Raw genomic sequence first — 25470 nt, forward strand, 5'->3', positions numbered from 1 at the left:
AGATTTTTGTTAGCCCCAACTAATATTTCTGCTTTTGGTAGCTGTGGTGTTAAATACTAGCTGCTGATTATTTTCAACAATGCCCTAAGGATAGGGTTATTCTCATAGAGCAAGCTCTGAGTCAGGTACAATAAAGACAGGGCCTGGGAATGGAGCTTTATAGGCAGCTTTCAGTTCTTTAGGGATGAGACTTCTGAGGCAGCTCCACATCTCTTTTGCGCCTACTGCCTGCCGTGGCTGCTATACTGATGGTTTCCACAGCTATCTTAGTTATGTATCTGTTTGTTTTTAGGACGACTATGGAGCCAAGGAGAGGGAGATGAGAGTAGGACAAGTTAAAACAGCACAAAGCTTATTGTTTTTACTGATATTCAGAGTTGTGAAAAAGTTGATTTCAACAGTTTATGCCAGTGTTTTCATTGTTTTTATAGAGACAGAGATTTTCAGAGGTTCTTCCTATAAAATTGTTTTAAGAATACTTTTTAAAGATGGGATGGGAAAAATCATAGAAAGATAATATTTCTTGAAATGAGTGACCTAAGGTAACTTTGAAGAAAGGTGAACTGATTATTATTTTTATAGCAATTATGCATCGTTTATATATTTCATAATATATTTATAAAGATATATTTTTAATACAAATCATTATATTATCTAAAGATATTTGGAATAAAATACAAACAAGGTTGTATTCCAAATGGAATTTTCTTTAGAAATTTATGCTAGAGTTGTACTGAAAGAAAAGTAAGAAGAGTTCACTGTTCTCAAAAGTTCTCTTTTTTTCTTTTATTTTGCTACTTTAGGTATACAGAGCCAATGGGCCAGATGGAGCCATTGGAAGAGGCCAGAGAATCCACCTGCAGTTATGGGACACAGCAGGGCAGGAGAGGTATGAGATCTTCAGTTATGTGCTCCTTACTGGAGGGAAGGGAAAACCAGCTACTTTTCATATAGTGACCTGAATAGAAAAACATCATCTGATTAGTTGATTTGCACCTGGATAAGACAAATTTCCAGCCAAATTTGCAGGAAATTATCAGTTTGAGTTGGTAATGGTGGTTTTATTTCGTAAAAGGTCAAAGGAAACAAATCCTTTTCAAAATGGACCAACTTATCTAATGGACTTTTTTTCTTTCTTCTTCTTTATTTTTTAAAAGGCTTATACACTTTTCTCCATTGACTTTTGCTACTTACTCAGCCACAAAAAGCTACAGTTATATACAAGCGTGGGCAAAAATAGATTTATAGCTGTTTGTATGGGGAAATAATATAATAATTAATGAATAACACAAGAATGAACTGTCTCACATTCTCACAATTGTCATACTTACTTTTGCCCACCCCTGTATGTTTTATTTTTACCTGATTGTTGAATTCTAGTGGTCAATCTGGCTGGAATGAACTCATACAGGCAGAAGTTGCTTGACCAAAATAAGTCACACGAAATCTTGATGTAAAGTTGCTTTTAGCCAAGGTCTCTGTTTTTTTTTCTCACAGGTTTTTTGAAGGACTTTGTTTGTTTTTTAACTGTTTATTTTTTTATTTTTATTTTTTTAATTTAATAATTTTATTTTTTTAATGGGGTGACATCAATAAATCAGGATACATATATTCAAAGATAACAAGTCCAGGTTATCTTGTCGTTCAATTATGTTGCATACCCATCACCCAAAGTCAGATTGTCCTCTGTGACCTTCTATCTTGTTTTCTTTGTGCCCCTCCCCCTCCCCCTTTCCCTCTCCCATTCCCCCCTTCTCCCCGTAACCACCACACTCTTATCAATGTCTCTTAGTTTCACTTTTATGTCCCACCTACTTATGGAATAATGCAGTTCCTGGTTTTTTCTGATTTACTTATTTCGCTTCGTATCATGTTATCAAGATCCCACCATTTTGCTGTAAATGTTCCGATGTCATCATTTCTTATGGCTGAGTAGTATTCCATAGTGTATATGTACCACATCTTCTTTATCCAGTCATCTATTGACGGGCTTTTTGGTTGTTTCCATGTCCTGGCCACTGTGAACAATGCTGCAATAAACATGGGGCTGCATGTGTCTTTACGTATCAATGTTTCTGAGGTTTTGGGGTATATACCCAGTAGAGGAATTGCTGGGTCATAAGGTACTTCTATTTGCAGTTTTTTGAGGAACCACCATACTTTCTTCCATAATGGTTGTACTACTTTACGTTCCCACCAACAGTGTATGAGGGTTCCTTTTTCTCCACAGCCTCTCCAACATTTGCTATTACCTGTCTTGCTAATAATAGCTAATCGAACAGGTGTGAGGTGGTATCTCATTGCCGTTTTGATTTGCATTTCTCTAATAGCTAAAGAAGATGAGCATCTTTTCATATATCTGTTGGCCATTTGTATTTCTTCCTGGGAGAAGTGTCTGTTCATGTCCTCTTCCCATTTTTTTATTGGATTGTTTGTTTGTTTGTTGTTGAGTTTTATGAGTTCTTTGTATATTTTGGATATTAGGCCCTTATCTGAGCTGTTGTTTGAAAATATCATTTCCCATTTAGTTGGCTGTCTGTTTATTTTGTTATCAGTTTCTCTTGCTGAGCAAAAACTTCTTAGTCTGATGTAGTCCCATTCATTAATTTTTGCCTTCACTTCTCTTGCCTGTGGAGTCAAATTCATAAAATGCTCTTTAAAACCCAGGTCCATGAGTTGAGTACCTATGTCTTCTTCTATGTACTTAATTGTTTCAGGTCTTATGTTTAGATCTTTGATCCATTTTGAGTTAATTTTTGTACAGGGGGAGAGACTGTAGTCCAGTTTCATTCTTTTGCATGTGGCTTTCCATTAACTGTTTATTTTAAAAACTTTTTTTATTATGGAAAACTTCAAGTATACAGAGAGGATAGTATTTATATAATGAACTCATGTATTCATTTCTCAGTTTCAACAGTCATTAGGTTGTGGCCAACCTTTTTTATGTATACCCCTCATTCCTATTTATTTCCTCTCCCAAATAATAATAATAATAATAATAATAATTATTATTATTATTACTATTATATTTTAAGTGAGCGGAGGGGAGATAGAGAGACAGACTCCTGTATGTGCCCTGACCGGAATCCACCCAGCAACCCTCATCTGGGGCCAGTGCTAGAACCAGTCGAGCCACTGGCTGCGGGAGATACTTAAGTGATAAGTAAATGTTTTATACACTTTTGAAATCTCATCATCTAATTTATTATTTAAAAAATTTTAAATTTATACAGGTTGTTTTTATTTTAAAAGAACATTCCAGGCACAACTTTTGATTACTGTTGGCACATTTTAAAGTTTAGATATATTTCAAATATTCTTTCTTGCTCTAGATATCTCTTTACTATACATATTTTGTAAAATACCTAATATCTTGGTTATACTCATAATTTTATACTGTTAAAGTATCATTTTATAGCATGCAGACTTTACTAAACCATATGTAACTAAGGGATAGCATATGCATGTATAATGCAAAGTTATTAGAAACAATGTGTTATTAAACATCTAATTTGTTGTTGATGAATTATTGTGAGAGGCTCAGGGCACTGCTGGTAGCTTTATATTTCAAGAGTGAGGCCATGGTTTAGGTCAGTGGTCCCCAGACCTTTTTGGGCCACGGACCGGTTTAATGTCAGAAAATATTTTCACTGACTGGCCTTTAGGGTGGGACGGATAAATGTATCATGTGACCGAGACAAGCGTCAAGAGTGAGTCTTAGACAGATGTAACAGAGGGAATCTGGTCATTTTTTAAAAATAAAACATCGTTCAGACTTAAATGTAAGTAAAATAGAAATAATGTAAGTTATTTATTCTTTTCTCTGTGGACCGGTACCAAATGACCCACGGACCAGTACCGGTCCGCAGCCCTGGGGATGGGGACCACTGGTTTAGGTGACCACTCTGCTTTTATGTCCCCAGGTTTCGGAGCTTGACCACTGCGTTCTTCAGAGATGCTATGGGGTTTCTTCTGCTTTTTGATCTGACAAATGAGCAGAGTTTCCTCAATGTCAGAAACTGGATAAGTAAGTGTTATTATCTCCCTGCCTCCTACTCCCTATAATAAAATGCCCTCTTATATTCTACTTTTGTTGGAAAATGTTTTGAGAGAAATCCTAATGCTGTCTAAAATGCTATTTAAAGGTGCAAGGCTATTAGTTTAGGGACAAAGATAACCGAAATACTCTGCGTTTCCTAGCAACACTAACTTTGATTTATTAAGTACTTCCTATGTTGCAGGTATAAGGTAGTGCTTTCCATGTGATCTCTTAGTCAGCCTTTTCCACAGAGGGGACTCACCCCCATTTTATAAATGACGATATAGAGCCTAGAGAAAGTAAATCACTAAATATCTGCTTGCCTATTTAGTGCTATCAAGTCTCCTACCACCCCAGGGTTTAAAGCACGTGTACACAGATTACATGTATTACATAAATACCTTTTGAAGGCTTAATGGATTAGACCCCTGGCTGCATGTCTCTTCTGCGCTTAGAGGCCCCTTCTTTGCTTTTAGGGCCGCATATTTGCCAGGAAGACTCTAGAAATGCATTGGCAAAAGTGGTCCTCTGTACAATACACACACACACACACACACACACACACACACACACACCCACACATACCCTAATTTTTGCTTTTTGTAGAGATCCCAGTGTCTTAAATGATTGCTAGTAGCCATTGAAAATCCCACTACTTGACCAAATAACAACTTGCAAAGGTACATTTTCCTTCATTGGCTGTATTAGTATAAACCTAGAGAATCTATTGGGAAAGGTTGTGTTGTTAAATTCTTAAGATCAAAATCTTTAAAATAAAAACACTTAAAAAATTATCTCCTACTTAAAAAAAATTACTTGGTAATTTGTTATTATTGGCTGTGGTTTTGATAGTCGAGAATCTTATTTTTATTTTTCTATTAGAGTTTATATTGAACATTATTTTGTATTAGTTTCAGGTATACAGCATAGTTAGACAAATAGTGGTTTATAAAGCATTCCACCTGATATTTCCAGTACCCACCTAACACCATACATAGCCCTCATGGTGTTAGTACCTACATTCCCTATGCTGTACTGTACATCCCCGGCACTATTTTGTAACGACCAATCTGTATTTCTTAATCCTTTCATCATTTTCACCCAGCCTCCCAAAACCCCTCTCCTCTCGCAACAATCAGTCTGTTCTCTGTATCTATGAGTCTGTTTCTATTTTGTTTGTTTATTTTGCTCTTTAGATTCCACATATAAGTGAAGTCGTATAGTATTTGTCTTTCTGACTTATTTCACTTAACATAATGTCCCCTAGGTCATCCATGCTGTTATAGATGTATATATCTATGATATATATACCACATCTTATTTATCCACTCATCTATTGACTTGGGTCATTTCCATACCTTAACTATTGTAAATAACACTGCAATGGACATAGGGGTGCATGTATTCCTTCAAATTAATGTTTTGGGTTTCTTTGGATATATACCAGAAGCATAATCACTGGGTTATAGGGCAGTTCCATTTTTAAGATTTTGAGGAACCTCTATACTGTTTTACGCAGTGGCTGCACCAACAGTGCACAAGGGTTCCCTTTTCTCCACATCTTTGCCAACACTTGTTGTTGGTTTATTGTTAATAGCTTTTCTGACAGGTGTGAAGTGATGTCTCATTGTAATTTTAATTTGTATTTCTCTGATGATTAGTGATCCTGAGCATGTTTCATGTGTCTATTGATTATCTGTTTGTCATTTTTGGAGAAGTGTTTATTCAGGTCCTCCTGCTAGGAGCTGAAATGCAATCCTTTGTTAGCTGCCTCTGCTGGTCTGGGTACACATGGGAGAGAAAACCTTGTCATTAATTTTTTTTTTAATTTTAAAGACAGAGGAAGAGAGGGAGAAAGAGGGGAGAGAAAGTGAAGCATCAACTTGATGTTCTACTTAGTTGTGTCATTGATTGCTTCTCATACGTGTTCTCCCTGGGGCTCAAACTGGCGACCTTGGATGTTGAGCTGGCACCCTTAGGATCAAGCCCTGATGGGGCTTTAACTGGCAACCTCAGGATCGAGCTTGCACCCTTCAGATCAAGCTGGTGATCCTAGGATTGAACCAGTGACCTCAGTGCTCAGGAACAATGTTCTATCCACTGCACCACTGGCCAGGACTGAGAAAACCTTATTTATTTATTATTTATTTATTTATTTTCCAAGTGAAAGGAGGGGAGATAGAGAGACAGCTCCCACATGCACCCTGACCAGCATCCACCTGGCAACCCCATGTGGGGCCAATGCTGTGCCCCATCTGAGTCCATGCTGGCAACTGAGCTATTTTTAGCACCTGAGACAGAAGCTACATGGAGCCAGCTCAGCCCCTGGGGCTGATGCACTCGAGCCAATTGAGTCATGGCTGTGAAGGGAAAGAGAGAGAGAGAGAGAGAGAGAGAGAGAGAGAGAGAAGGGAAAGGGAGGGGTGAAGAAGCAGATGGTCACTTCTCCTGTGTGGTCTGACCAGGAATCAAACTCGAGACATCCATATGCTGGGCCAATGCTCTACCACAGAGCCAACTGACCAGGGCTAGCAAACCTTATTTTTAAAAATGAGTTTTAAGTAGGTGATTTATATACAGCATTGTGGTTTTCAAAGCATTTTACATACTTTGTATCTCATCCTCATAATCATCCTGTGAGGAAATTCAGGCAGGTGGACACTGAGCCTTAAGGAGTAATAGACTTATCCAAGGGCATGAAACTTTTGGCTTCCAGTTCAGTGACCTTTTATACTCTTTCTCAACTAAGTTCATTACAAAGAGTTAAAGAGCTGTTTAATACTTTAAATATATGTCCTTGAAATTAGTTTTGGTTACTGGGCTTCACTTTGTTAAATGCCTGGTTGACACAAAAGTGATTCAAGGAATCCAATGAACAATGTGAACTGAGGAATGGAACAGAGGCAGAGGCGGGATCAAAGGGACCAGAGGGAAAGTGGTCAGAGGGAAAGGGGAGGATAGGATGGGATGAAAGAAGGGAAAGAGATTAGTGAAATTATATACACATAACACAGCGTTATAGAGAACAGGACAGCAAATCCTGGACGAAAGGGGGAAGGGCATTGGGGGCAGGGGGCAGGGGGGGTGTTGAGGGGAACACGGGGGTGAGGAGACACTTGAAGCTATGTAAACACAATAAATTAAAATCATAAAACAATGCCTGGTTGAGTTAGTTGCACACCTCATTATTTCCCTTACAATTGAATGATGGTGACTATTTCTAGTCCCTTATCCCCAGCCTTGCCCGCACTTCTCTCCTTTGCATCATTGGAACAAGTTTGGGGACTTTCTTAAGTCCCCAAACTTTATAAGAACCCTTGTTAGATCTGTGCTCACAGAATCTTGACACTTAAAAATAATCAACCCACCTCTTTTCCACAGGTAGAAAGGGAAACTGAGACATTAGCTAAATCTTGCCCATCTGGGCTTATATATTTTAGAAAGTGAAAAAAATTATGTGAAATTATCAGTATGTATGTATTTTGTTTTTTGGTTTTTTTTTCCTTATAGAATAAAAGAATCGTCACTGCCCAGTGAGGTAAATAAAACATATACAATAAAGACTTTATATCTTCACTGGAAAGTATTCTCTTCTCTAGTCCTGGTTCTTTTTCAAAGGAATAATGTTCTGTGTTAGGGTTGGTAATATCAGATCTTAATTAGGAGTAAAAATTAGGAGTTAATTATCTATACATTTTGTTTTTACTCTGCCTGTTAGCATTTTGACTATTGCAGGGATCATTCATTTCTTCTTTTTTGTTTAATGTAAGTAAATTTATTTAATATAACATATAAAGATATTTATTTTACTAAATAATAGTTTAAAATATATATATATATACATATATGTATACATATTTATGTGTCTGTCTGTCTATCTCTGCACCCACCCACCCATCTAGCCACACATACGTGGTGCATACCAGATCGGAGCAGTGTTTCACTAAGAAGGAGCTGACTCGGGAAGGCTCAGGGAGAGGAGAGCAGGTGTGCACAGTCCTCTGCGTCTCCACAGCTGCGCTGCAGTCCCTTCCTTCTCTCTTGATGCCCCGTCTGTCCACACCCTCTTGGGAAGCGATAAGAGTCTAAAAATGAGCCCCTCTTGAGTTTAGGAGACTGAGCAGAAAGCCTTGTCCTCTGGGCCTGCATCTGAAAGAAATCAGGTAGCTTTATCTTGACTAACCTGTCTTCCTGGAGCTTCGAGAGTAAGCAGTCTCGTCCACAGTCATTCCCCATCTGGTGGCAGCATATTTTGTAAGGAAACTTTGAAGTTGCCTCACTTTCTAAACTGTTCTTCTGTAGCCTCACATAAATCATACAAGAGCCCAACAGGTATGTCTTCTACATGTTTTGGCCTGTATATTTTTAGTCCTGTTATTCTCTCTTTCTGAAAAGCCCCTAACACACTTACTTCCATTTATTTTAACTGAGTAGAAGTCTACTTATTCTTTAATATTTGGCAAAATATAACCGCCATGAAATTTTCTGGGATAACTTTAGTTCAATTAAATTTTTTTCCTTCCTTTTAACTTTTATTACATTTTGTACTACTTTTAGGGTTCTTATCACACACCATCTTTAGTTGCAGTTATTTAAGTATGTGCCTTTTTCCTTGGTGAGATTTTTAACAGCATTAATTAATTTACTTTTTTTTCTGAGAGGGAGAGAGAGAAAGAGAGACAGACAGACAGACAGACAGGAAGGGAGAGAGATGAGACCTTTGTTGTTCATTAATTGCTTTCTCATATGTGCCTTGACCAGGGGGCTCAAGCTGAGCAAGTAACCCCTTGCTCAAGCCAGCAATCTTGGGCTTTATTCCAGTGACCTTTGGGTTCAAGCTAGTGACCATGGAGTCATGTCTATGATCCCACGCTCAAGTCAGCAACCCTGTGCTCAAGCTGGTGAGCCCACGTTTAAGCCAGTGACCTCCTGGCATTCTCAGAATGCCAGGCCAACGCTCAATTCCAGTGGTTCTCAAACTTTTTGAAGTTGGGTGCATTTAAAATCCTATAAATAATTGCAGGTGCACTATATACAAATTGCTGAGAAATGTTATAATAATTAAGTCAAATATTAAAGAAAAAAAAGTCCAAGCATGCTTTTATGGTAATTAAATGAAATAAATACAACAAAATTAAATTTATTCTGTCATTAAAAAAATTTTTATGTTACATTTTTTGAGTTATGCTTTTTAGAATTCATAAAAAAGAGGGGTTAAAAATTAAAAAAGACAAAATATTTATCTTTTTATATATATAGATACATTCTTAGTAAGATTTAGTAAATTTGGCAGGTCCCGGTGTGAATGTGTTAAGTTTTTTCATTGTTGTGTTTATGAGAAACATGAGCCTGATGTGTCCTAGCGAGTTCTTCAATGTTGGCATATATTTGAAAGGCAAGCTCTCATTTCCTCATCAATACATTGAAGAATTCCTCTTTTTTTACTCTTGTGTTGAGGGTAGAAAATGCTAATTCACATAAATAAGATGTTGAAAATTGTAGTAAAATGTTCAAAGCTTTTTTAAATATTGCCACATATTCTTCTTTTATAGAAATCCAAAAGGCTTCAAGAGACAATTCCTTATGTTTTATCATCAATCCATGATCAGTGGATATAGCTGCCAATTCTTCTTCCTCTGCTAATGTGAAACCAAAATCACTTGAAGCTTCTATGAATAGGTTTCTAATCCAATCATATTGTTCAGTGTTAAGTGATGGAAAATGCTATAAATTAAATTCTGTCCATCAGCCTTCAAGTCCTATTTTATTTACACTTAACTTTAGCTCACTTCCAGAATCTAATTCTTCAATATCATGCTTCTTTTTGAGAAATCTATCCATTTTATTTGGGTGTATTTATCTAAAAATAATATGATGTGTTAATAATAAATATAATACATGTAATGATGTGTTAACAAAAAGAGTGGTATTTCCATAATGAAATGGTACAATAGAGTACCTATATTTATTTTTATATTTGGGCACATACCACGAACCAGTGCAGCTAGTAATTCCAGGTCCCGAGTGGGAACTGTGCGGAATTAAGAAAATACATGGACTTAAGAAAGTACAGGGTTGGGGTCGGGAGGGCTGCTGGCAAGAACAAAGCGCACCCAAAAACCACATCTTGATTATTTTTAGGGCAAAATGAGGCCATTAGCAAATCAATGGTCTCTGATCATGTTTCCAAGGCAAACCAAGAATTTTACCAAGTGCAGAAAACCCCCACCATACATATCATCTTAACTTTGCACCTAACAAAGGATAGAAGAAATTTGCCTCCAGTCTTTCCGGGAAACATGGGTGGTAGTGTAAACAATCTAGCACCACAAGCTTAACAGCCTTTTGCAACCTAATCAGGCAAGTGAGGTGGGGGGTTAGGCAGACTATCAGTTTATAGCCAATTCCCCACACCTCTGTCCCCCAAATATCTAAACTCCAAAAACCCTGTTGGTTTTTTGGTCCCCAACAGGCACATATTTCTCTGGAATACCGTAGGGCGCACCAGTTCACCCTGGCGCACACTTTGAGAACCACTGCTCTATTCACTGTGTCTCCACCTGGTCAAGCTAATTTACTTTTCATATAAGTAGTTCACAGTCTTTGTAGAAAAATTAGGAAAAAATAGAAACTACCAATAATTATACTTCACAGCCTCCCCCAAATAATCATAAACATTATTGTGTAATATTTACATAGCACTTCACTTTTATTTTATTTTTTTACATAGCACTTTAAATGCTTTAATGTATTAACTTAGTGGTTCTGAAATGAGGGTGTGCCTCTGGATCACCCAGAGGGCTTGTTAAAACACAGAATCCAGGCCCTGTGCCGATTCAGTAGATCTGGGTTGGGAACCTGAGAATTTATATTTCTAGCAAGTTCTTAGGCTGCTGGTCCATGGACCTGACCTACAGAATCACTGAATTAACTCATTCAGTCCTCACTTGAACCCTGTAAAATAAGCACCATTATTATCAACATTTACATGTGGTGAAACCAATCCACAGAGAAGTCTAATAAGTTTCCTAGGGTGGCACAGCTAGTAAATGGCAGAGCCAGGACTCGGCCTACACTGGATTGTGAGTTCATGCTTTCAACCATGACACTGGCCATAGAAGGTGTTAACAGAGCACAGAGCCCACCTGGAGACCAGAAGAGTTTCACAGCAGAGGTAAATGATAAGCAAGTCTTAAAGGAAGGGTGGAGAGTCTGTGAAGGAAGGTTGTGGTTGGGTGTTCAAAGATGTGGGGACAGCATGTGTAACAGTGTTGAGGAAAGAAAGGGCATGGCTGTTATCGAAAACTACACAGTTGGTCTTGCTTCTATAGTTCTCGTTTATCTGGTTGTCCCTTGAGAGCAAAGGTCATTGCCCTGAAATTCTATACCAGATATCAGGCCAATGTGAATGAATGCTCAGTAAATCCTTGCCACCTTGACTTTCTGTTGATAAGATAAAATGAATATGAGTTCATAATGAGGAACTAAAATGTCAACACTTTTCTGGTTAACCATGAAAAAAATAAATTAGGCTATAAACTTTGTGAAAATTTGAGCTGTTTTACTTTTATTAAGGGGTGTGATCAGTAAAAAAGACTTGATTTTCCTCTTTAAGGAGATTGGACTATTTATCTTCATGAAGCCCTCTTGTTTGATTTAATTGCTATTTACATGTTCTCAGGTGAAAAGACAGAAAAGCTGTGGAATAAGAATTGTAGTTTCCTGCTTTTTTCTTGGTTCTGGTGACTGAATTATTGACTGTTCTTTCTGGGTTTTCTCCCTTCATTTAGTCTTGTATTTTGTTTTAAATGAATTGATTCTGTCTTAGAATAAGAGAAAACTGTGAAAAACTTTTTTTTTATAGGAATAGGTCAGCTTATAGGGAGACAATTTTTGAAATTGTGATTGCTATGGAGAGACAATATGTGAAAAATTAGTTTCAAGATTACAATATACACTAGGAAATCCTCCAAGCTTTTTCACAGGGCCTTCATAAAAAGACTCCCACCTCTTGTGTGTTGTGTGCATGCACGCACACACATACTCTTGGATGCTTTGAAAGCACTGTATCTGTTCCTTATATCTGTATATCCATTTACAGTTTTCACAGCACTTTTGCATGTATTCTCCATTGATCATACGCATATGTTATTGTTTACCTATAATTTTCTTCTTATATTAACAGGCCAGCTACAAGTGCATGCGTACTGTGAAAACCCAGATATAGTGTTATGCGGAAATAAGAGTGACCTGGAAGACCAGAGGGCAGTGAAAGAGGAGGAAGCCAGAGGACTTGCAGAAAAATACGGGTGAGTATTTTTGTGGAGAAATCTAGAGAAGACATTTCCCATTTAAGCATTAGCACATAAATAGATAACAAAAAAGGTAAAAGCAAAAGAATAAAAACAAAACACTCAAATATAGGCCTTGGTATACAAACATCTATTTTATATAGTAATATTAAGTAATAGTGGGCTTCTGCCTAAAAGGTGCTGGCTTGAAGCCCAAGGTCACTGGCTTGAGCAAGGGGGTTACTGGCTCAGCTAGAGTGCCCCACCCTCATCCCGGTCAAGGCACATATGAGAAGCAATCAATGAACCACTAAAGTGTCACAACTACAAGTTGATGCATTTCATCTCTCTCCCTTCCTGTCTGTCTCAATAAATAAATAAAGAAAGAAATAATAGTGGGAACCATAGAAAAAGCATTGGGGAAGTGTCTTCATTCAGTATTTTAGTCCCATTTTCTCAACTTCTTGGTGTTTGAAGAAAGACAGCTTTGAGGGCCAATGCCCTAATTTTGCAAGGCCTCCTTTATAAGATGCAAGTAAACGACCTCCGGGATAAGGAAATCCTCTATGTTCAGCAAGGAAATTTCAAAGGTACTTCCTATGCTGCTCCATACTGGCTTTGAAATTTCTGTGCTGGGAGAGGATCCCCTTCAGTTTTGACTGTGTCTTTGTGGTAGAGAATCAATAAACACTGTCTTTGTCCTTGAGCTCTGGGAAGAGGGTCATAGTAGCAGCAGCATTAATTGGACATGAAAGGGAGGAGTCAGTCACTTTTTCGTAAGGTGTCGAGGACACTTCTACAAAGGAATTTCTACTTTACTTTCTTTCTACCTCCACTACAGTGAGAACTCAAATGTGTATGTGTTTATTACCCCTGATATAAGTAGGAAGCAGCAGGTGGAGTGGCGAAGAAAGGGGCTGGGGAGGATGTGTGTGGAGTGGTGTGGAGTGCTGTGCAGATAGGGCTGTTACCTGACTGGTGGTCTTGGTTGTTAGGCAGAATCCAAGAAGGTCAGAGGAGGCCCTTTCCCTTTTCATTGTGTGACCGGTGCTTCACTCTTCCTTGGGCTAATGGAAGTTCAGAAAGCACTCAAGGGTAGGGCCCACATAGGGAAGAAGCCAGAGGCTGGAGAGCTTTGAATACCAAGTAAGGAGAGCAGAATTGATTTCCTGGGGAACAGGGAGTTGCTGAAAGCCCCTGAACAGAGAGGGATGTCAGGAGTACTCTTCCAGATCAGCCCGGGGGTTGTGGGTGGGATGAGATGGAAGGAGGAAGGACTGGAAATGGACTACAGTGGTCTGTGAGGTGGGCAGGGGCTGGCTTTGTGGAAGAGGGAAAGGACTAAATCAGAGACCACACAGAGGGAACAGGATTTGAAATCTTTCTCAAGTCCAGCTCACCGGGAAGGGGGCAGTTCCCATCAACTCAGCTCTCCTACTCTGGTAAGGATTTGCAACGAGATGCAAGAGTAGGTGGTGTCGATTGGGGAGCTTTTAACAAATACTTTCAACAAAGGCTCACGGCTGAGCTTCTGACATAATTGGTCTGGAGTGGTTTATTAGGCAAGGTTCAGTTGAATAAACATCCTTATAAAGGGATTTGACCTTATGTAGTTGTGGGAGCTGGGTAGACAGTTTCTGTAAGGTGCTATGTTTGAGTCTAATGCTGCCGCTTGAAGCCACCGTTACAGGCAATTGGGAAGGGAAGGTAAATTTAAAGTGGGAGAGAGCAAGAGGCAGCTGGGACCCACACTGACGGACCGAACCCTGTGTCGTTGCTGCCTCTGACCTGGAAGGCATGGCAGCAGCCTGGGTCCTTCTCACAAAGCTAAACACACACACCCAGCCCAGGAGTCAGAGAGGCTGGAGGAGGATCTAGGGAAAGATAGAGCAGGTGCAGGTCCAGCTGCTGGCTTATGCTGAAGTGATCCAGCAGTTAAGTGACAATATAGAAGAGCTATGGAATGGCTTTTGCTCCACTTCTGTTCCCCAGTCTTCCCCAGAGCTCTCTGTGAGCTACTCTTAACTGGAAAGGGTTACCTGACCTGTGGTGGCGCAGTGGTGGATAAAGCATCAACCTGGAATGCTGAGGTCGCCAGTTTGAAACCCTGGGCTTGCCTGGTCGACACACATAGGGGAGTTGATGCTTCTTGCTCCTCCCCTTTCTCTCTCTCTCTCTCTCTCTCTCTCTCTCTCTCTCTCTCTCTCTCTCCCCTCTCTAATAAATAAAAAAAAATTAAAAAATAAAAGGAAAGGGAATTCTGGGAAATTTCATTCAAACTAGTCAAGTTGACATTTTACAAAGCCACCACAGTTGGGTGCCTGGACAGTGGTGTCTTTTCAAAGCTCTCCACGTGGTTTTCATGGCCTGTGGTTGAGAACCACTGGCTGAAGTGATGAAATCCTGCAGGCAGTTCTGATGTGCTCCTTCCCTCCCTTGAGAGGCACTCCTGTAATGAACAGGGAGTGATCACATACTGAAGCGTTGAAGCTGGAAGCTGTGTTGCAAGGGGCGTACAGAGGAAGTAAGTGATGAAGCAATGTAAACCATGAACCTACTAGAATAGGCTTTTGAGAAATGTTAATAAAGGACAAAAGAAAAATAGGACATTTAGTAGAGTGAAGTAGATAAAACAAGTGTATCCTCAGGCGTTGAGGCAGAGTCAGGCTTGACGTCTTCCTCCTCTGGGCTTCGTCAGCCCTTTGTTTCCTTGGTTCTCAGGATGCCGCATCCTGCCTGGTATCAAAGAGCCCTCAGTTGCCCTCTGACTATATGGGGAACCTGGGGATACACAAGGGTTGTTTTTCATCTGTGCTTAGATCACAGGTTTGGGGAGCGTTTTAAAGAGAGAATCAACCTAAAGTTTCTGGATTGAATTAAAATAAGGAGAGATGGGGTTAGCAGGTAAGGTAATTGAAACTATTGGATAAGAATGGAAAGGGGTGGAAATAGAATTCCCTTAAGGTCCAGGAAGTGTGCAGTATAGTTCTGTAGGCTGTTGGGCAGTCTCAGAGGAAAATATGAGGCTATTTGGTTCACTGCTTATAGCAAATTTGATATATCAATTTAATGATTATTTTTACAGAAATATTTTTTCATTCTTAACAATCATATTTTCATTGAGTGCACAGGCAGTAAAGGGCTATGTTGGTCAGTTGATTTACATGCTAACAGTCAGAAAACAGCATGATTTATGACATGTCATTTGTATGTTATCTGATAAATTTGCCCTTGTGTTATTATCGTGCTACCTTCTATCCTCAAGTCATAAAAATAAATTATTGGTTCACAAGTGATTCTCTGAAATATACATACATTCAGAGAATGACAAACTCATGTGTCAAAAGAACTTTGCAAACCTAATAAAGAACATGTTGTAGTGCAAATGTGGAAATAAATCTGTGGGTGCTGGGAACTAAATCTGTGGGTGCTGGGACAAGTAAATCAGAGAACAAGAATCTTGTGCAGGAGCCCAAAATGGAGAGGGCTAATTGGACGCATGATAATGAATACAGAACATTTATTTTTAGTAAACAAGAATCCATTTACCTCTAATTCCCTGTTATTTCTTTTTTTGCTATAGGACTTGTTTAAATTATAACATGATGTTAGGTTGCTTCTTAACACAACAAAGTGATTTTTTGGTAAACCAATCAACCTATTTTCAGAACAAGTGCAAAACAATGCTTTCCAGTATGTTGTACTGAGTAATACTGTCAGTGAAATCAGAGAAGAGAACAAAACAAAGGTATATTCAAACTTGTAGTCCTGCCAGGCAATCTATTAAAATTCACACTGTTGCTGAAGCGCTTTTAAGAATAGCTACAAAGTCAGTGACAATTAGAAGAAAGCAGATGATAGTATCACCCGCATTCCTCTTTTGAACATTGCTATTGGATCTCAAGCTTTAGTATGCACTAGAATCCCCTGAACGCTGGGTCCTATAGTTTCTGATCCAGTAGGTCTGGGTCAAAGCCCCCAAATTTTCATTTCTAATTGATTTCCAGCTGCTGCTGCTGTTTGAGGTCTGCACTTTGAGAACCACCAGTATAGATGCCAGGTTACTTCCAGGTGTGCGTGTGCAGATATTTTCCTTGACAGAATCACCTATGTATGTCCAGAATATGAAGCAGTTGTCTGTGTGTGCCGTGCATGGGTGAGGGTAACGTGCTCAATGACTTCTCATTGGAAAATCCATGTTAAAGAGAAAAAGGATTTTTTCCTCATACCATTAATTGTATCAGCTGTGATATAGACTGGGAAGGGGCCATTGGAGTGGTACTGAGGGAGCGCCAGCTACAGTGGGCAGACAAGGATTTTACTCTGTGAGTAAAGATGGTTGCACCTAAATTCCCTCCCCCACTCTGATTCACTTACAGAGGATAATTGGTGGTCATTATGAGCCTTTTATTTTTGACTTAGAGTTGAGAGAAATAGAGAAAATTATGAATGCAATGAAAGTGTGATAATGGAATGTACATATTTCTTGTTCTGTGAAAAGAAATTGGCAGCAAACTTTAGAAATTGAGATATAGTTTGCATGTAATATTGTATTAGTTTTAGGTGTACAATATAATGATTTGATATGAGTATGTATTGCAAAATGATTACCAAAATAAGTTTAGTTAACATCTATCACCACATACAGCTACAACTTTTTTTTCTTGTGACGAGAACTGTAATGCCGGTTCCATACTGGTCTAAGCTGAATCCTGCTGACTATGCCAGGTGTAATGCCCGTGGGGGAGGTTTAGGCAGGTTCAGATTGGATACGAGCAGACCATGGCAGAACCATGGAGCCCAAAGGCATTAGGCCATTTCAGTTTATTAGATTCTTGCAACAGCAGGTGAGCAAACAGGCAGGGAAAAAGTGCTTCTCATGGCAGCGGGTGAGCAAATGGGAACAACACCTCTCTTGGTGGCAGGCAAGCGATCTGAAAACCATCCCTCCCAGTGGCCCACAAGTGACCTGCACCAAGGGAAGGCACCTGTAGCTTGATATAGGCTGCAAGAAGTTTGCATGATTAGTGCATGAACATGTGGAAGAAAGACACATGTGTATAATTACTATTGTCATTAGCTTTTGTAAATCAAAAGTATAACTATTTAATTGTCAGACTGGCAAAAAATATGGTATGCTGCAGAATTTTAGTAATTAGTTTATGTGCGCCACGAGAAGAAAAAGGTTGAATTATCACTGCTTACTATATGTTCACTTAGCATCCAACGAGCTATGAAAAGTAGTAAGACTCATTTTTTTACTTGAGCGAAACATTTCTCCATAATTTCTGATCCATATGCGAGCCAAATATCTAGAACCATTTGAGATGATCATCAAATATACTTCCTTTTATTCCTGACAAATTCTGACAGGGACCTTGCATATTATAGTGCAACAGGTTGGATGTAGGTCCTGATCTATGGCGTGAGCTGGATATATAGGTATCATAGTGAAAAAATGCAAATGATAATAACCCCCCTCATTGATTTGAAGCTGTTTGTCATTTTATTTTATTTTTAAATTTGTGATTAAGCTATTTTATTATCTATCATCTATATCTATCTATCTATCTATCTATCTATCAATCATCTATCTACCTATAGATGAGAGGAAGGGAGATAGTGAGACAGACTCCTGCATGCTCTCCAGCCACAATCCACCCCTACAACCCCTTCTAGGGCCTGATGCTTGAGTACTGAGCTATTTTTAGCACCTGAGGCTGATATGCTCCAACGGAACTATTCTCAGCGCCCAGGACCATGCTCGAACCAATCAAGCCACTGGATGAAGGAGGGGAAGAGAGAGAAAATGGGGGAGAGGGAAAGGGAGAGAAGCAGAAAGCCACTTCTCTTTTGTGCCCTGACCAGAATCAAACCCAGGATGTCCATACGCTGGGCTGACACTCCATCCACTAATCCATTGGCCAGGGCTAATCTATTTTTTAAAAGCACACTAGATTTGGTGTTTTGCATGTGTTGCAAATGGCCCTTAAGTAGTCATTTACAGATTGATATCACCATTAACTACACAGGGTTTTTTTTCAAAGGTTTGGAGATACTGCTGCATTAGCTCCACCATGTGGAGAGAAGGAACAATACCACTGGTTAAAAAAGAAGAACGGATCCTCTTGAATTTAAATTAATATTACTAAACTTTTGTCTAGTATGTTTTGGAAAAACAGAATATCACTTTTAGGAAAAACTTCATTAGATGAAATTTTATTGAGTGCTTGTTGGGTGCTAGGCTTGTGCTAAGCCCTTTACATGTATTATCTTATTTCCTTCTTCCCATGACCAACAGACACCCCCCTCTTTACAGATACAGAGAAGTGTTCAGATAAAATACCCCAAATGCCTTCAAAAAGTGAACAACAAGATGATATGAACACAAAAATATTACTCCATCCACCAGATTTTATATGCCTTTAAGACAAGCTGAGCAGTCCAATTTTCAAATGTGAGCACAAGGCCCACTTCTGTCTCGAGGGGCATCATTTCATTATTCAGTAAAGTCTTCTCTGTGGATCTCATCTATATATAGTTTGCTTTTCGTCTGGTAGCTCAAAGAGCTAAGAGTGGAGAGCAGTAAACTCTAATATTTTATTCCTGTAGTAACAAAACCCTCGTTGCCCGAATTGCTCAGAAGACTAAACGATCAGTTATAGACTTTCAGGTTGTTAACCTGACTCCTGGTCACTTGACCTGGAGATTCACAAATGGCAGGGAAATATATCTCTAATTGAAGGATAAAAATTTGTTACTTGAATTTGGCGTTATAAATCTAACATCTTGTTAATATTGTACATCTTTTAATATGAAGGACTTAAAATATACATCTTAACTCATATACCTGACATACTACCAATTAAACATTTACTTAAGTTAGTAAACATTAGACAATAGCTCATAGTTCTGCTAGAGGCATTGGTCATTTATTCTTGAGCATTAATCAGTAAAGTAAGGTTCATTTTCTGTCAGCATTTAGAGATGATCACTTGAGGGGAAATGAGGGGTTTGATGAGGAGTGAAGGGAGGCAAATGCTTTGGAGCATGAAACACTTTGGCTGGGACAGGTAGGCCTGAGTGAGAGGTCCCTGGTGCAGGAAGCCCTGGTCCCAGGTATCAAAATTTAGATCAGCTACATTGTGGATTAAATCAACAGTAAATTAGACTGGGAATTTAATGTCTATAATGTTACCAATGGCTCTTTTTTTTTTTTAACAGAGACAGAGAGTGAGTCAGAGAGAGGAATAGACTGGGACAGACAGACAGTAGTGGAGAGATGAGAAGCATCGATCATTAGTTTTTCGTTGTGCTTTGCGACACCTTAATTGTTCATTGATTGCCTTCTCATATGTGCCTTGACCGCGGGCCTTCAGCAGACCAAGTAACCCCTTGCTCGAGCCAGTGACCTTGGGTCCAAACTGGTGAGCGTTTGCTCAAACCAGATGAACCTGTGCTCAAGCTGGCGACCTCGGGGTCTCGAACCTGGGTCCTTCCGCATCCCAGTCCGAGGCTCTATCCACTGCGCCACCACGTGGTCAGGTACCAATGGCCCTTAAAGCTATGACTTTCCATGATTCAGTGATGTTGTTTCTATGTGTTCTGAGTTTCAAACAAAATTACAGCCAAACTTTTGTAACTGTAACCCATTTCTGTGTTAGAAGTAAGAAATGCCTATCAATGACACATTTGTCAAAAATGACACATTTCCTATATATCTGATTGCAACCTAACTGTTTTAAATGTCAACTTGTTTAATTCTTATAAGAAGGGCCTGATGTTATCTAGTTTTATGGATGGAGCAGCAGAGGCACGGAGATGAATAGCTTGCTGGGGTTCATAGTTCGTAACAAGTTGTACTAGACTTGCATCCAGGAAGTCTGGCTCTAGAGGTTATGGCTCTTGACCTTTGTCCAAATTCTCTGTAATTTCCACAAATAGGTTTTATAGTTTTTAAAAGAAATTTCAACTGTTTTCTCTTTTTATGCCTTAAAAATCACTGTGAGGTAATTTTCAGGAGCCAACAGTGAAGTAACTATGGAAAGCAGAAAGCTCTAGTGAGATTCAGTTGCGATGTTTAGTAAGTTTGAGGACTCTAGAGTTGGAAAGGTATTTATAATTGAATTTGTGGAAATTAAAAAAATTAGATGTACATTATTATTACTAATACTTACAAGAATGTTTATTATACACTTTTTTTTTTTGTATTTTCAATTTCAGCTCATTATTCTCAGAAGGAGGGATTTGTTTTTCAGTTGCTTTTCATGAAATAGTATATTTCTAAATAGCAGTAGAGGCCCTGGCCAGTTGGCTCAGTGGATAGAGTGCTGGCTTGGTGTGCAGACATCCTGGGTTCAATCTCTGGTCAGAGTACACAGGAGAAGCTTCCTTTCTCTCTCCCCTATCTCTCTCTCTTCCCTTCCTGCAGCCAGTGGCTCGGTTGGTCCGAGTATTGGCCTCAGATGCTGAGGATAGCTTGGTTGACTCAAGCATTGGCCCCAGATGGAGTTGCTGGGTGGATCCCAGTTGGGGCACATGTGGGAATCTGTCTCATTACTTCCCCTCCACTCACTTAAAAAATATGGCAGCAGAGTGATCAAGCCTTCCCCTTAAGTATAAGAAATGTTCTGTAGATATTAAATGATTCTTTATGGGTATATTTGAGAAATAACATAATGAAGAAAATGTAAGGGTATTTAAGTTTTGAGAATTCTCAATCCAAAATTCAATTTCTGTAACAATGGCAACATCACAAAGTATACTTGGGACTTAACTCAATAACGTCATGGGTACTTGATAATCAAGTACTGCATGAGACGAGAGGGGTAGAAAAGATGTATTATCTTCACTTTGTGGATAAGGTGCCTAATAAAGAGGGAGGGAACAAGACTGACAGTAACCAATGTGATAGACAGGCAGGAGGTTTAAAAACCACTGAGAGCATGGAATTCACCCAACAGAACCTTCTGTGATTAAGATATTTTAGAGTCAGCATATGTGGGCATGGTAGAGTCATTGGAGCAACCATGTCTTACAAAACTCACAAATGGCTAGATAAATGCTCAAATGAAGTTGTAGTTCCTTAGTTCGTTTTTTAGAATCTATACTAAAACAGGAGAGAATTGCAGAGGTCAAGTTGCAGCTCTGATAGGAAGTGTGCAGATAAGATGGCACTCTGATGAATGGCAGTGGGAAAAACAGCCTTCCATCCCTACACATGGACACCCTAACCTGCCTCTCCATGACATAAAAAGCAGAACAATTCTGAAAACAACTGTAAAAGCACAGAGAAGGTTTAAAAAATCTAAAAGCTCTTATATGGAAGCTGCTTCTAGCCAGGAAATAATATAAGAATAACTGAAATTGAAATCAGAGTCACTGGTGTAGTATTAGGAGAACACAGGAAACAAAAGACATTGTTTAAGAAAAGTAATGGAGGATTTTAAAGTCCCTATAAATGTAAAAAATACTTGACTGAATTCAATTCTAGGACTCCCTGAGGTGCTAAAACAAGGTTCTTTTGGAGTTTTTACATCTGAGAGCATTTTAGTCAGATTTCTAACTAAGTGGTGGAAATGAAATAAACAGTTTGAGGAAATACAATCATATTACTGTTTTCATGCCTTTATTAAAAAGCAGGAAGGATTTTGCAGTTGATTAATTCTGTTGCAAAGACTGATTCAATATATTAATTAATCCTGTTGTAAAGGCTAATTCAAATGTATAAAGGGTGGCCACTAAGAGATTATGTGATAAGCAGCCTTATAGTTTTGAAATAATACTTTGTGAGTTACTTAAAAAAATTATATATATACCACAGGTCTTTGGATAACAAAACACGCATACTTAAGACTGATATCCTTGAGGAGCTCTGAGATGCAGAATTCAGAATGCATTCAAGTGGATGGTCCAGGAATATCATCTGAAGTTGATTAGCATCAAATAGGCAAACAGGCAAACAGCCAGTGGTTCTGATTTCCTTCTAATGTCAATTTTTCCCCCTATGTGCTAAGTTGGATACCCTGGAATCAAACAGCTGCGGATTCCACTACTAACTTTGTTCCTTTTAGCATTATGAAATTGCACAAGTTACTTGGGCCACACTTTAATCATCTACTAATATAAAGTGAGAATGGAAACTTTCAGAAGTTTTACATCTCTATTAGGAATACAGTGTCAATTATTTTATTTTATTGCCTTTTCAACTTTTAGTGTACCCTGTGACATTAAAGTGCTTTTGTTGCCTTGTATGTTTGTACTCTATTTTATACATTGAATTATCAAAGGCAAAGCTCACTGTCTTTTCCTTCTACAAGCTGTTATCTGAGTTGTCTCTGTCTTCCAGAATCCCCTACTTTGAAACTAGTGCCGCCAATGGGACAAACATAAGCCAAGCAATTGAGACGCTCTTGGACCTGATAATGAAGCGAATGGAACGGTGTGTGGACAAGTCCTGGATTCCTGAAGGAGTGGTGCGATCTAATGGCCATACCTCTACAGAGCAGTTAAGTGAAGGAAAGCAGAAGGGGGCATGTGGCTGTTGAAAAGTCAAGTGAGCTACACAATCATTTAAGTGGCCCGTGTCTGTAATCTTCACTATGGCTGATAGCTGGCACAGAGAGAGATTAATGGGCATTGAGTACAAACTCCTTCTCACCACTCCAGTTAGACCAATCAATAAAGCATCCAGTTTTTAAAATCAATTTGCTGCAGCTTTAAAAATATTTCTTTAAGATTCAGCCTGAGAGTTAAAGAGAAATATTGCACATAGCCACAAGTGCCTTGTAAAACCTTAGCCTATAGTGGATCATTCAAGAACTCAGTATTTTGTAGCCACAGAAGAGTGCATTTATTGTGAAAGATGACTATCAGTCTTTAATCCAAATTAAAATATCCTACTTATATTGTAGGTGACCTTCTAAAATGCCATCAAAACCACTTACTAAATAAGAATATACACAAACATTGGTTCAGTGTCTTCAAATATTAATTTATGTAAGCATTCTATTTAAAGTGAGAATTGGACAAATTATGGCAATATCTATAGACTCTGGATAAACTGGATTGACCAATTATATACTCACTGTGATTCTTGTTGGTGGGAGAGGTATTGAGGGGTGAGGGCAGGGCAGGGGTGGCTTAATGTAGCATGAGCAACTGAAGTGGGCTTCTGGCTCCCTGCTATGTGTATTCCTATTGCTCTGAAGGTTTGAATGAAAGGTCAGGGAACTATATTCAGTTCACCATGATCTGTGCATTTATACTCGGCATAGCTGGTGTTTATGCTGAAGTTATTTGTAATAATAACTATTTAGCTTCTTTTTCTTCATATTTATAATGTTGGTCTGGCATCCTCAAACTTCACTTTCAATCAGCATGCAAACTAATCATCTATCTTCATCATCAGGCTCTGTGTCATTGATATTTGCACCTTGTTTTAATTTTATATGGGTTGAATTCAAGGAATTAGTTTTCATTATGTAAAAAGTCGGTTTGCTATTTAGTGGAAGATAGATGATTATATTTAAGCAGTTACATTTGTACTCTAGCTCAAAATAAGAAAAATGGAAGTGTTCTATAGCCCATATTTTTCATTGAGATCATGGACATCTGTACTTGCTGGGTTTTGCCAAGCTTATGTATTCTATATATATTGCCAAAGTGTCTTTATACCAAATTAAAGATGGTTTAAAAATTTGCTTTGTGGCAGTTCTTAAAGTTCAAAGGGGAAAGTTCCTATTTATTGAAGTGGTTTAAATACATTAAAATTTCCATAAAGCTTGATAGCTATTTAGGAAGAAATACATTATAATTTAAGTAAAGAATAAGAATAAATCTCTTTTGTGGTGGCAAATGTTTGGCAGAAGTGTAATTAGAAAAATAGAACTATTATGGAAAGTAATGGCTTTTACATGATTATTTTCAAATGGCTTTTTACTGAGTACCTATCCTGTTTTTTTGCCACTGCCCTCCCACAACTCCCTTAAAAAACTGAGCTTTGGTTACTAAGATGTTATATATTTCTGTCCTTAAAATGAGAACTTCCTTTAAATCCTAAGGAAGTCATTGTGTCTTATGCATTTGAATTGTACATTTTAGAAAGGAAAAGATTGACATTTAATGGCTGAGTCCTAATCACAAGCAGTGCCTTCTAAAATTGCCATAAGATGTCAGTGGAGTAAATCGTATTTTTACATTTATGTATCAGGGAACATTTTTTTGTAGTCTATTTGTGTAGTTAAAAAGAAGACAATTTTGTATATTTCCACTTTTCAAGAACCAAATAAGCGGTTAGCTACACAGGTCCCACTGGCCTTAAACACATATATAATTAAATGTGCACAAATGATATATTGCATATACACAAACCATCTTTAATTATTGAAATAAATAACCTGTATTTGGAAATCCTTTGATTAAATTTGTTATCGAAGTGCCATATTTTTGTAAGTCATTGTATTCTTCTACTTATAAGCCTGGAAAAGTGAAGTGGATCTTTTGTGAACATTGTGCCAATTGAGCTTATAATAAAATAGAGATCTAGTCTATCAAATTTGTACATGAATGTAACTTCATTTCTCATCACACTGTTTCAAACCAGAGGTCATAATACTAAAGGGAACCAAATTCAGGGACAAAAACCCATTAGGTCCTTGATGAGGAGCCAGTCAAGACAACATATTCTGGAAAAAGTAATCCAAATATGTTATTGTCTAATATTAGTGAAGCACCTACAGTGCAGAACAGGGGTAGTCAACCTTTTTATACCTACCGCCCACTTTTGTATCTCTGTTAGTAGTAAAATTTTCTAACCGCCCACCAGTTCCACAGTAATAGTGATTTATAACATAGGGAAGTAACTTTACTTTATAAAATTTATAAAGCAGAGTTACAGCAAGTTAAAGCATATAATAATAATTACTTCCCAAGTACTTTATGTTGGATTTTCGTTAAGTTTGGCAGAATAAATCTTTATAAAACAACTTACTATAGTTAAATCTATCTTTTTATTTAGACTTTGGTTGCTCTGTGACCACCCACCATGAAAGCTGGAACACCCACTAGTGGGCAGTAGGGATCAGGTTGACTACCACTGGATAGAATATGCTGTATTAACCAATCTCAGATGAATTAGAT

General features: G+C 38.4%; 1 protein-coding gene across 14 annotated transcripts in view; it reads left to right on the forward strand.

Annotated features, from left to right (window-relative positions):
• RAB27A (RAB27A, member RAS oncogene family) overlaps positions 1–24875 on the forward strand; it is an 85590-nt gene extending 60715 nt beyond the window's left edge. For all 14 annotated transcript variants that reach the window (XM_066276234.1, XM_066276225.1, XM_066276229.1 and 11 more), the window contains 4 exons: positions 804–889; positions 3924–4027; positions 12225–12348; positions 22679–24875. In XM_066276234.1, the coding sequence (XP_066132331.1) occupies positions 804–889; positions 3924–4027; positions 12225–12348; positions 22679–22877 (513 nt within the window). In that variant the 3' untranslated portion in view covers positions 22878–24875. The remainder of the gene's footprint in view (positions 1–803; positions 890–3923; positions 4028–12224; positions 12349–22678) is intronic.
• Positions 24876–25470: the final 595 nt, after the last annotated feature.

This window comes from Saccopteryx bilineata, chromosome 4 (assembly GCF_036850765.1).
Source record: "Saccopteryx bilineata isolate mSacBil1 chromosome 4, mSacBil1_pri_phased_curated, whole genome shotgun sequence".
Lineage (NCBI taxonomy): Eukaryota > Metazoa > Chordata > Mammalia > Chiroptera > Emballonuridae > Saccopteryx > Saccopteryx bilineata.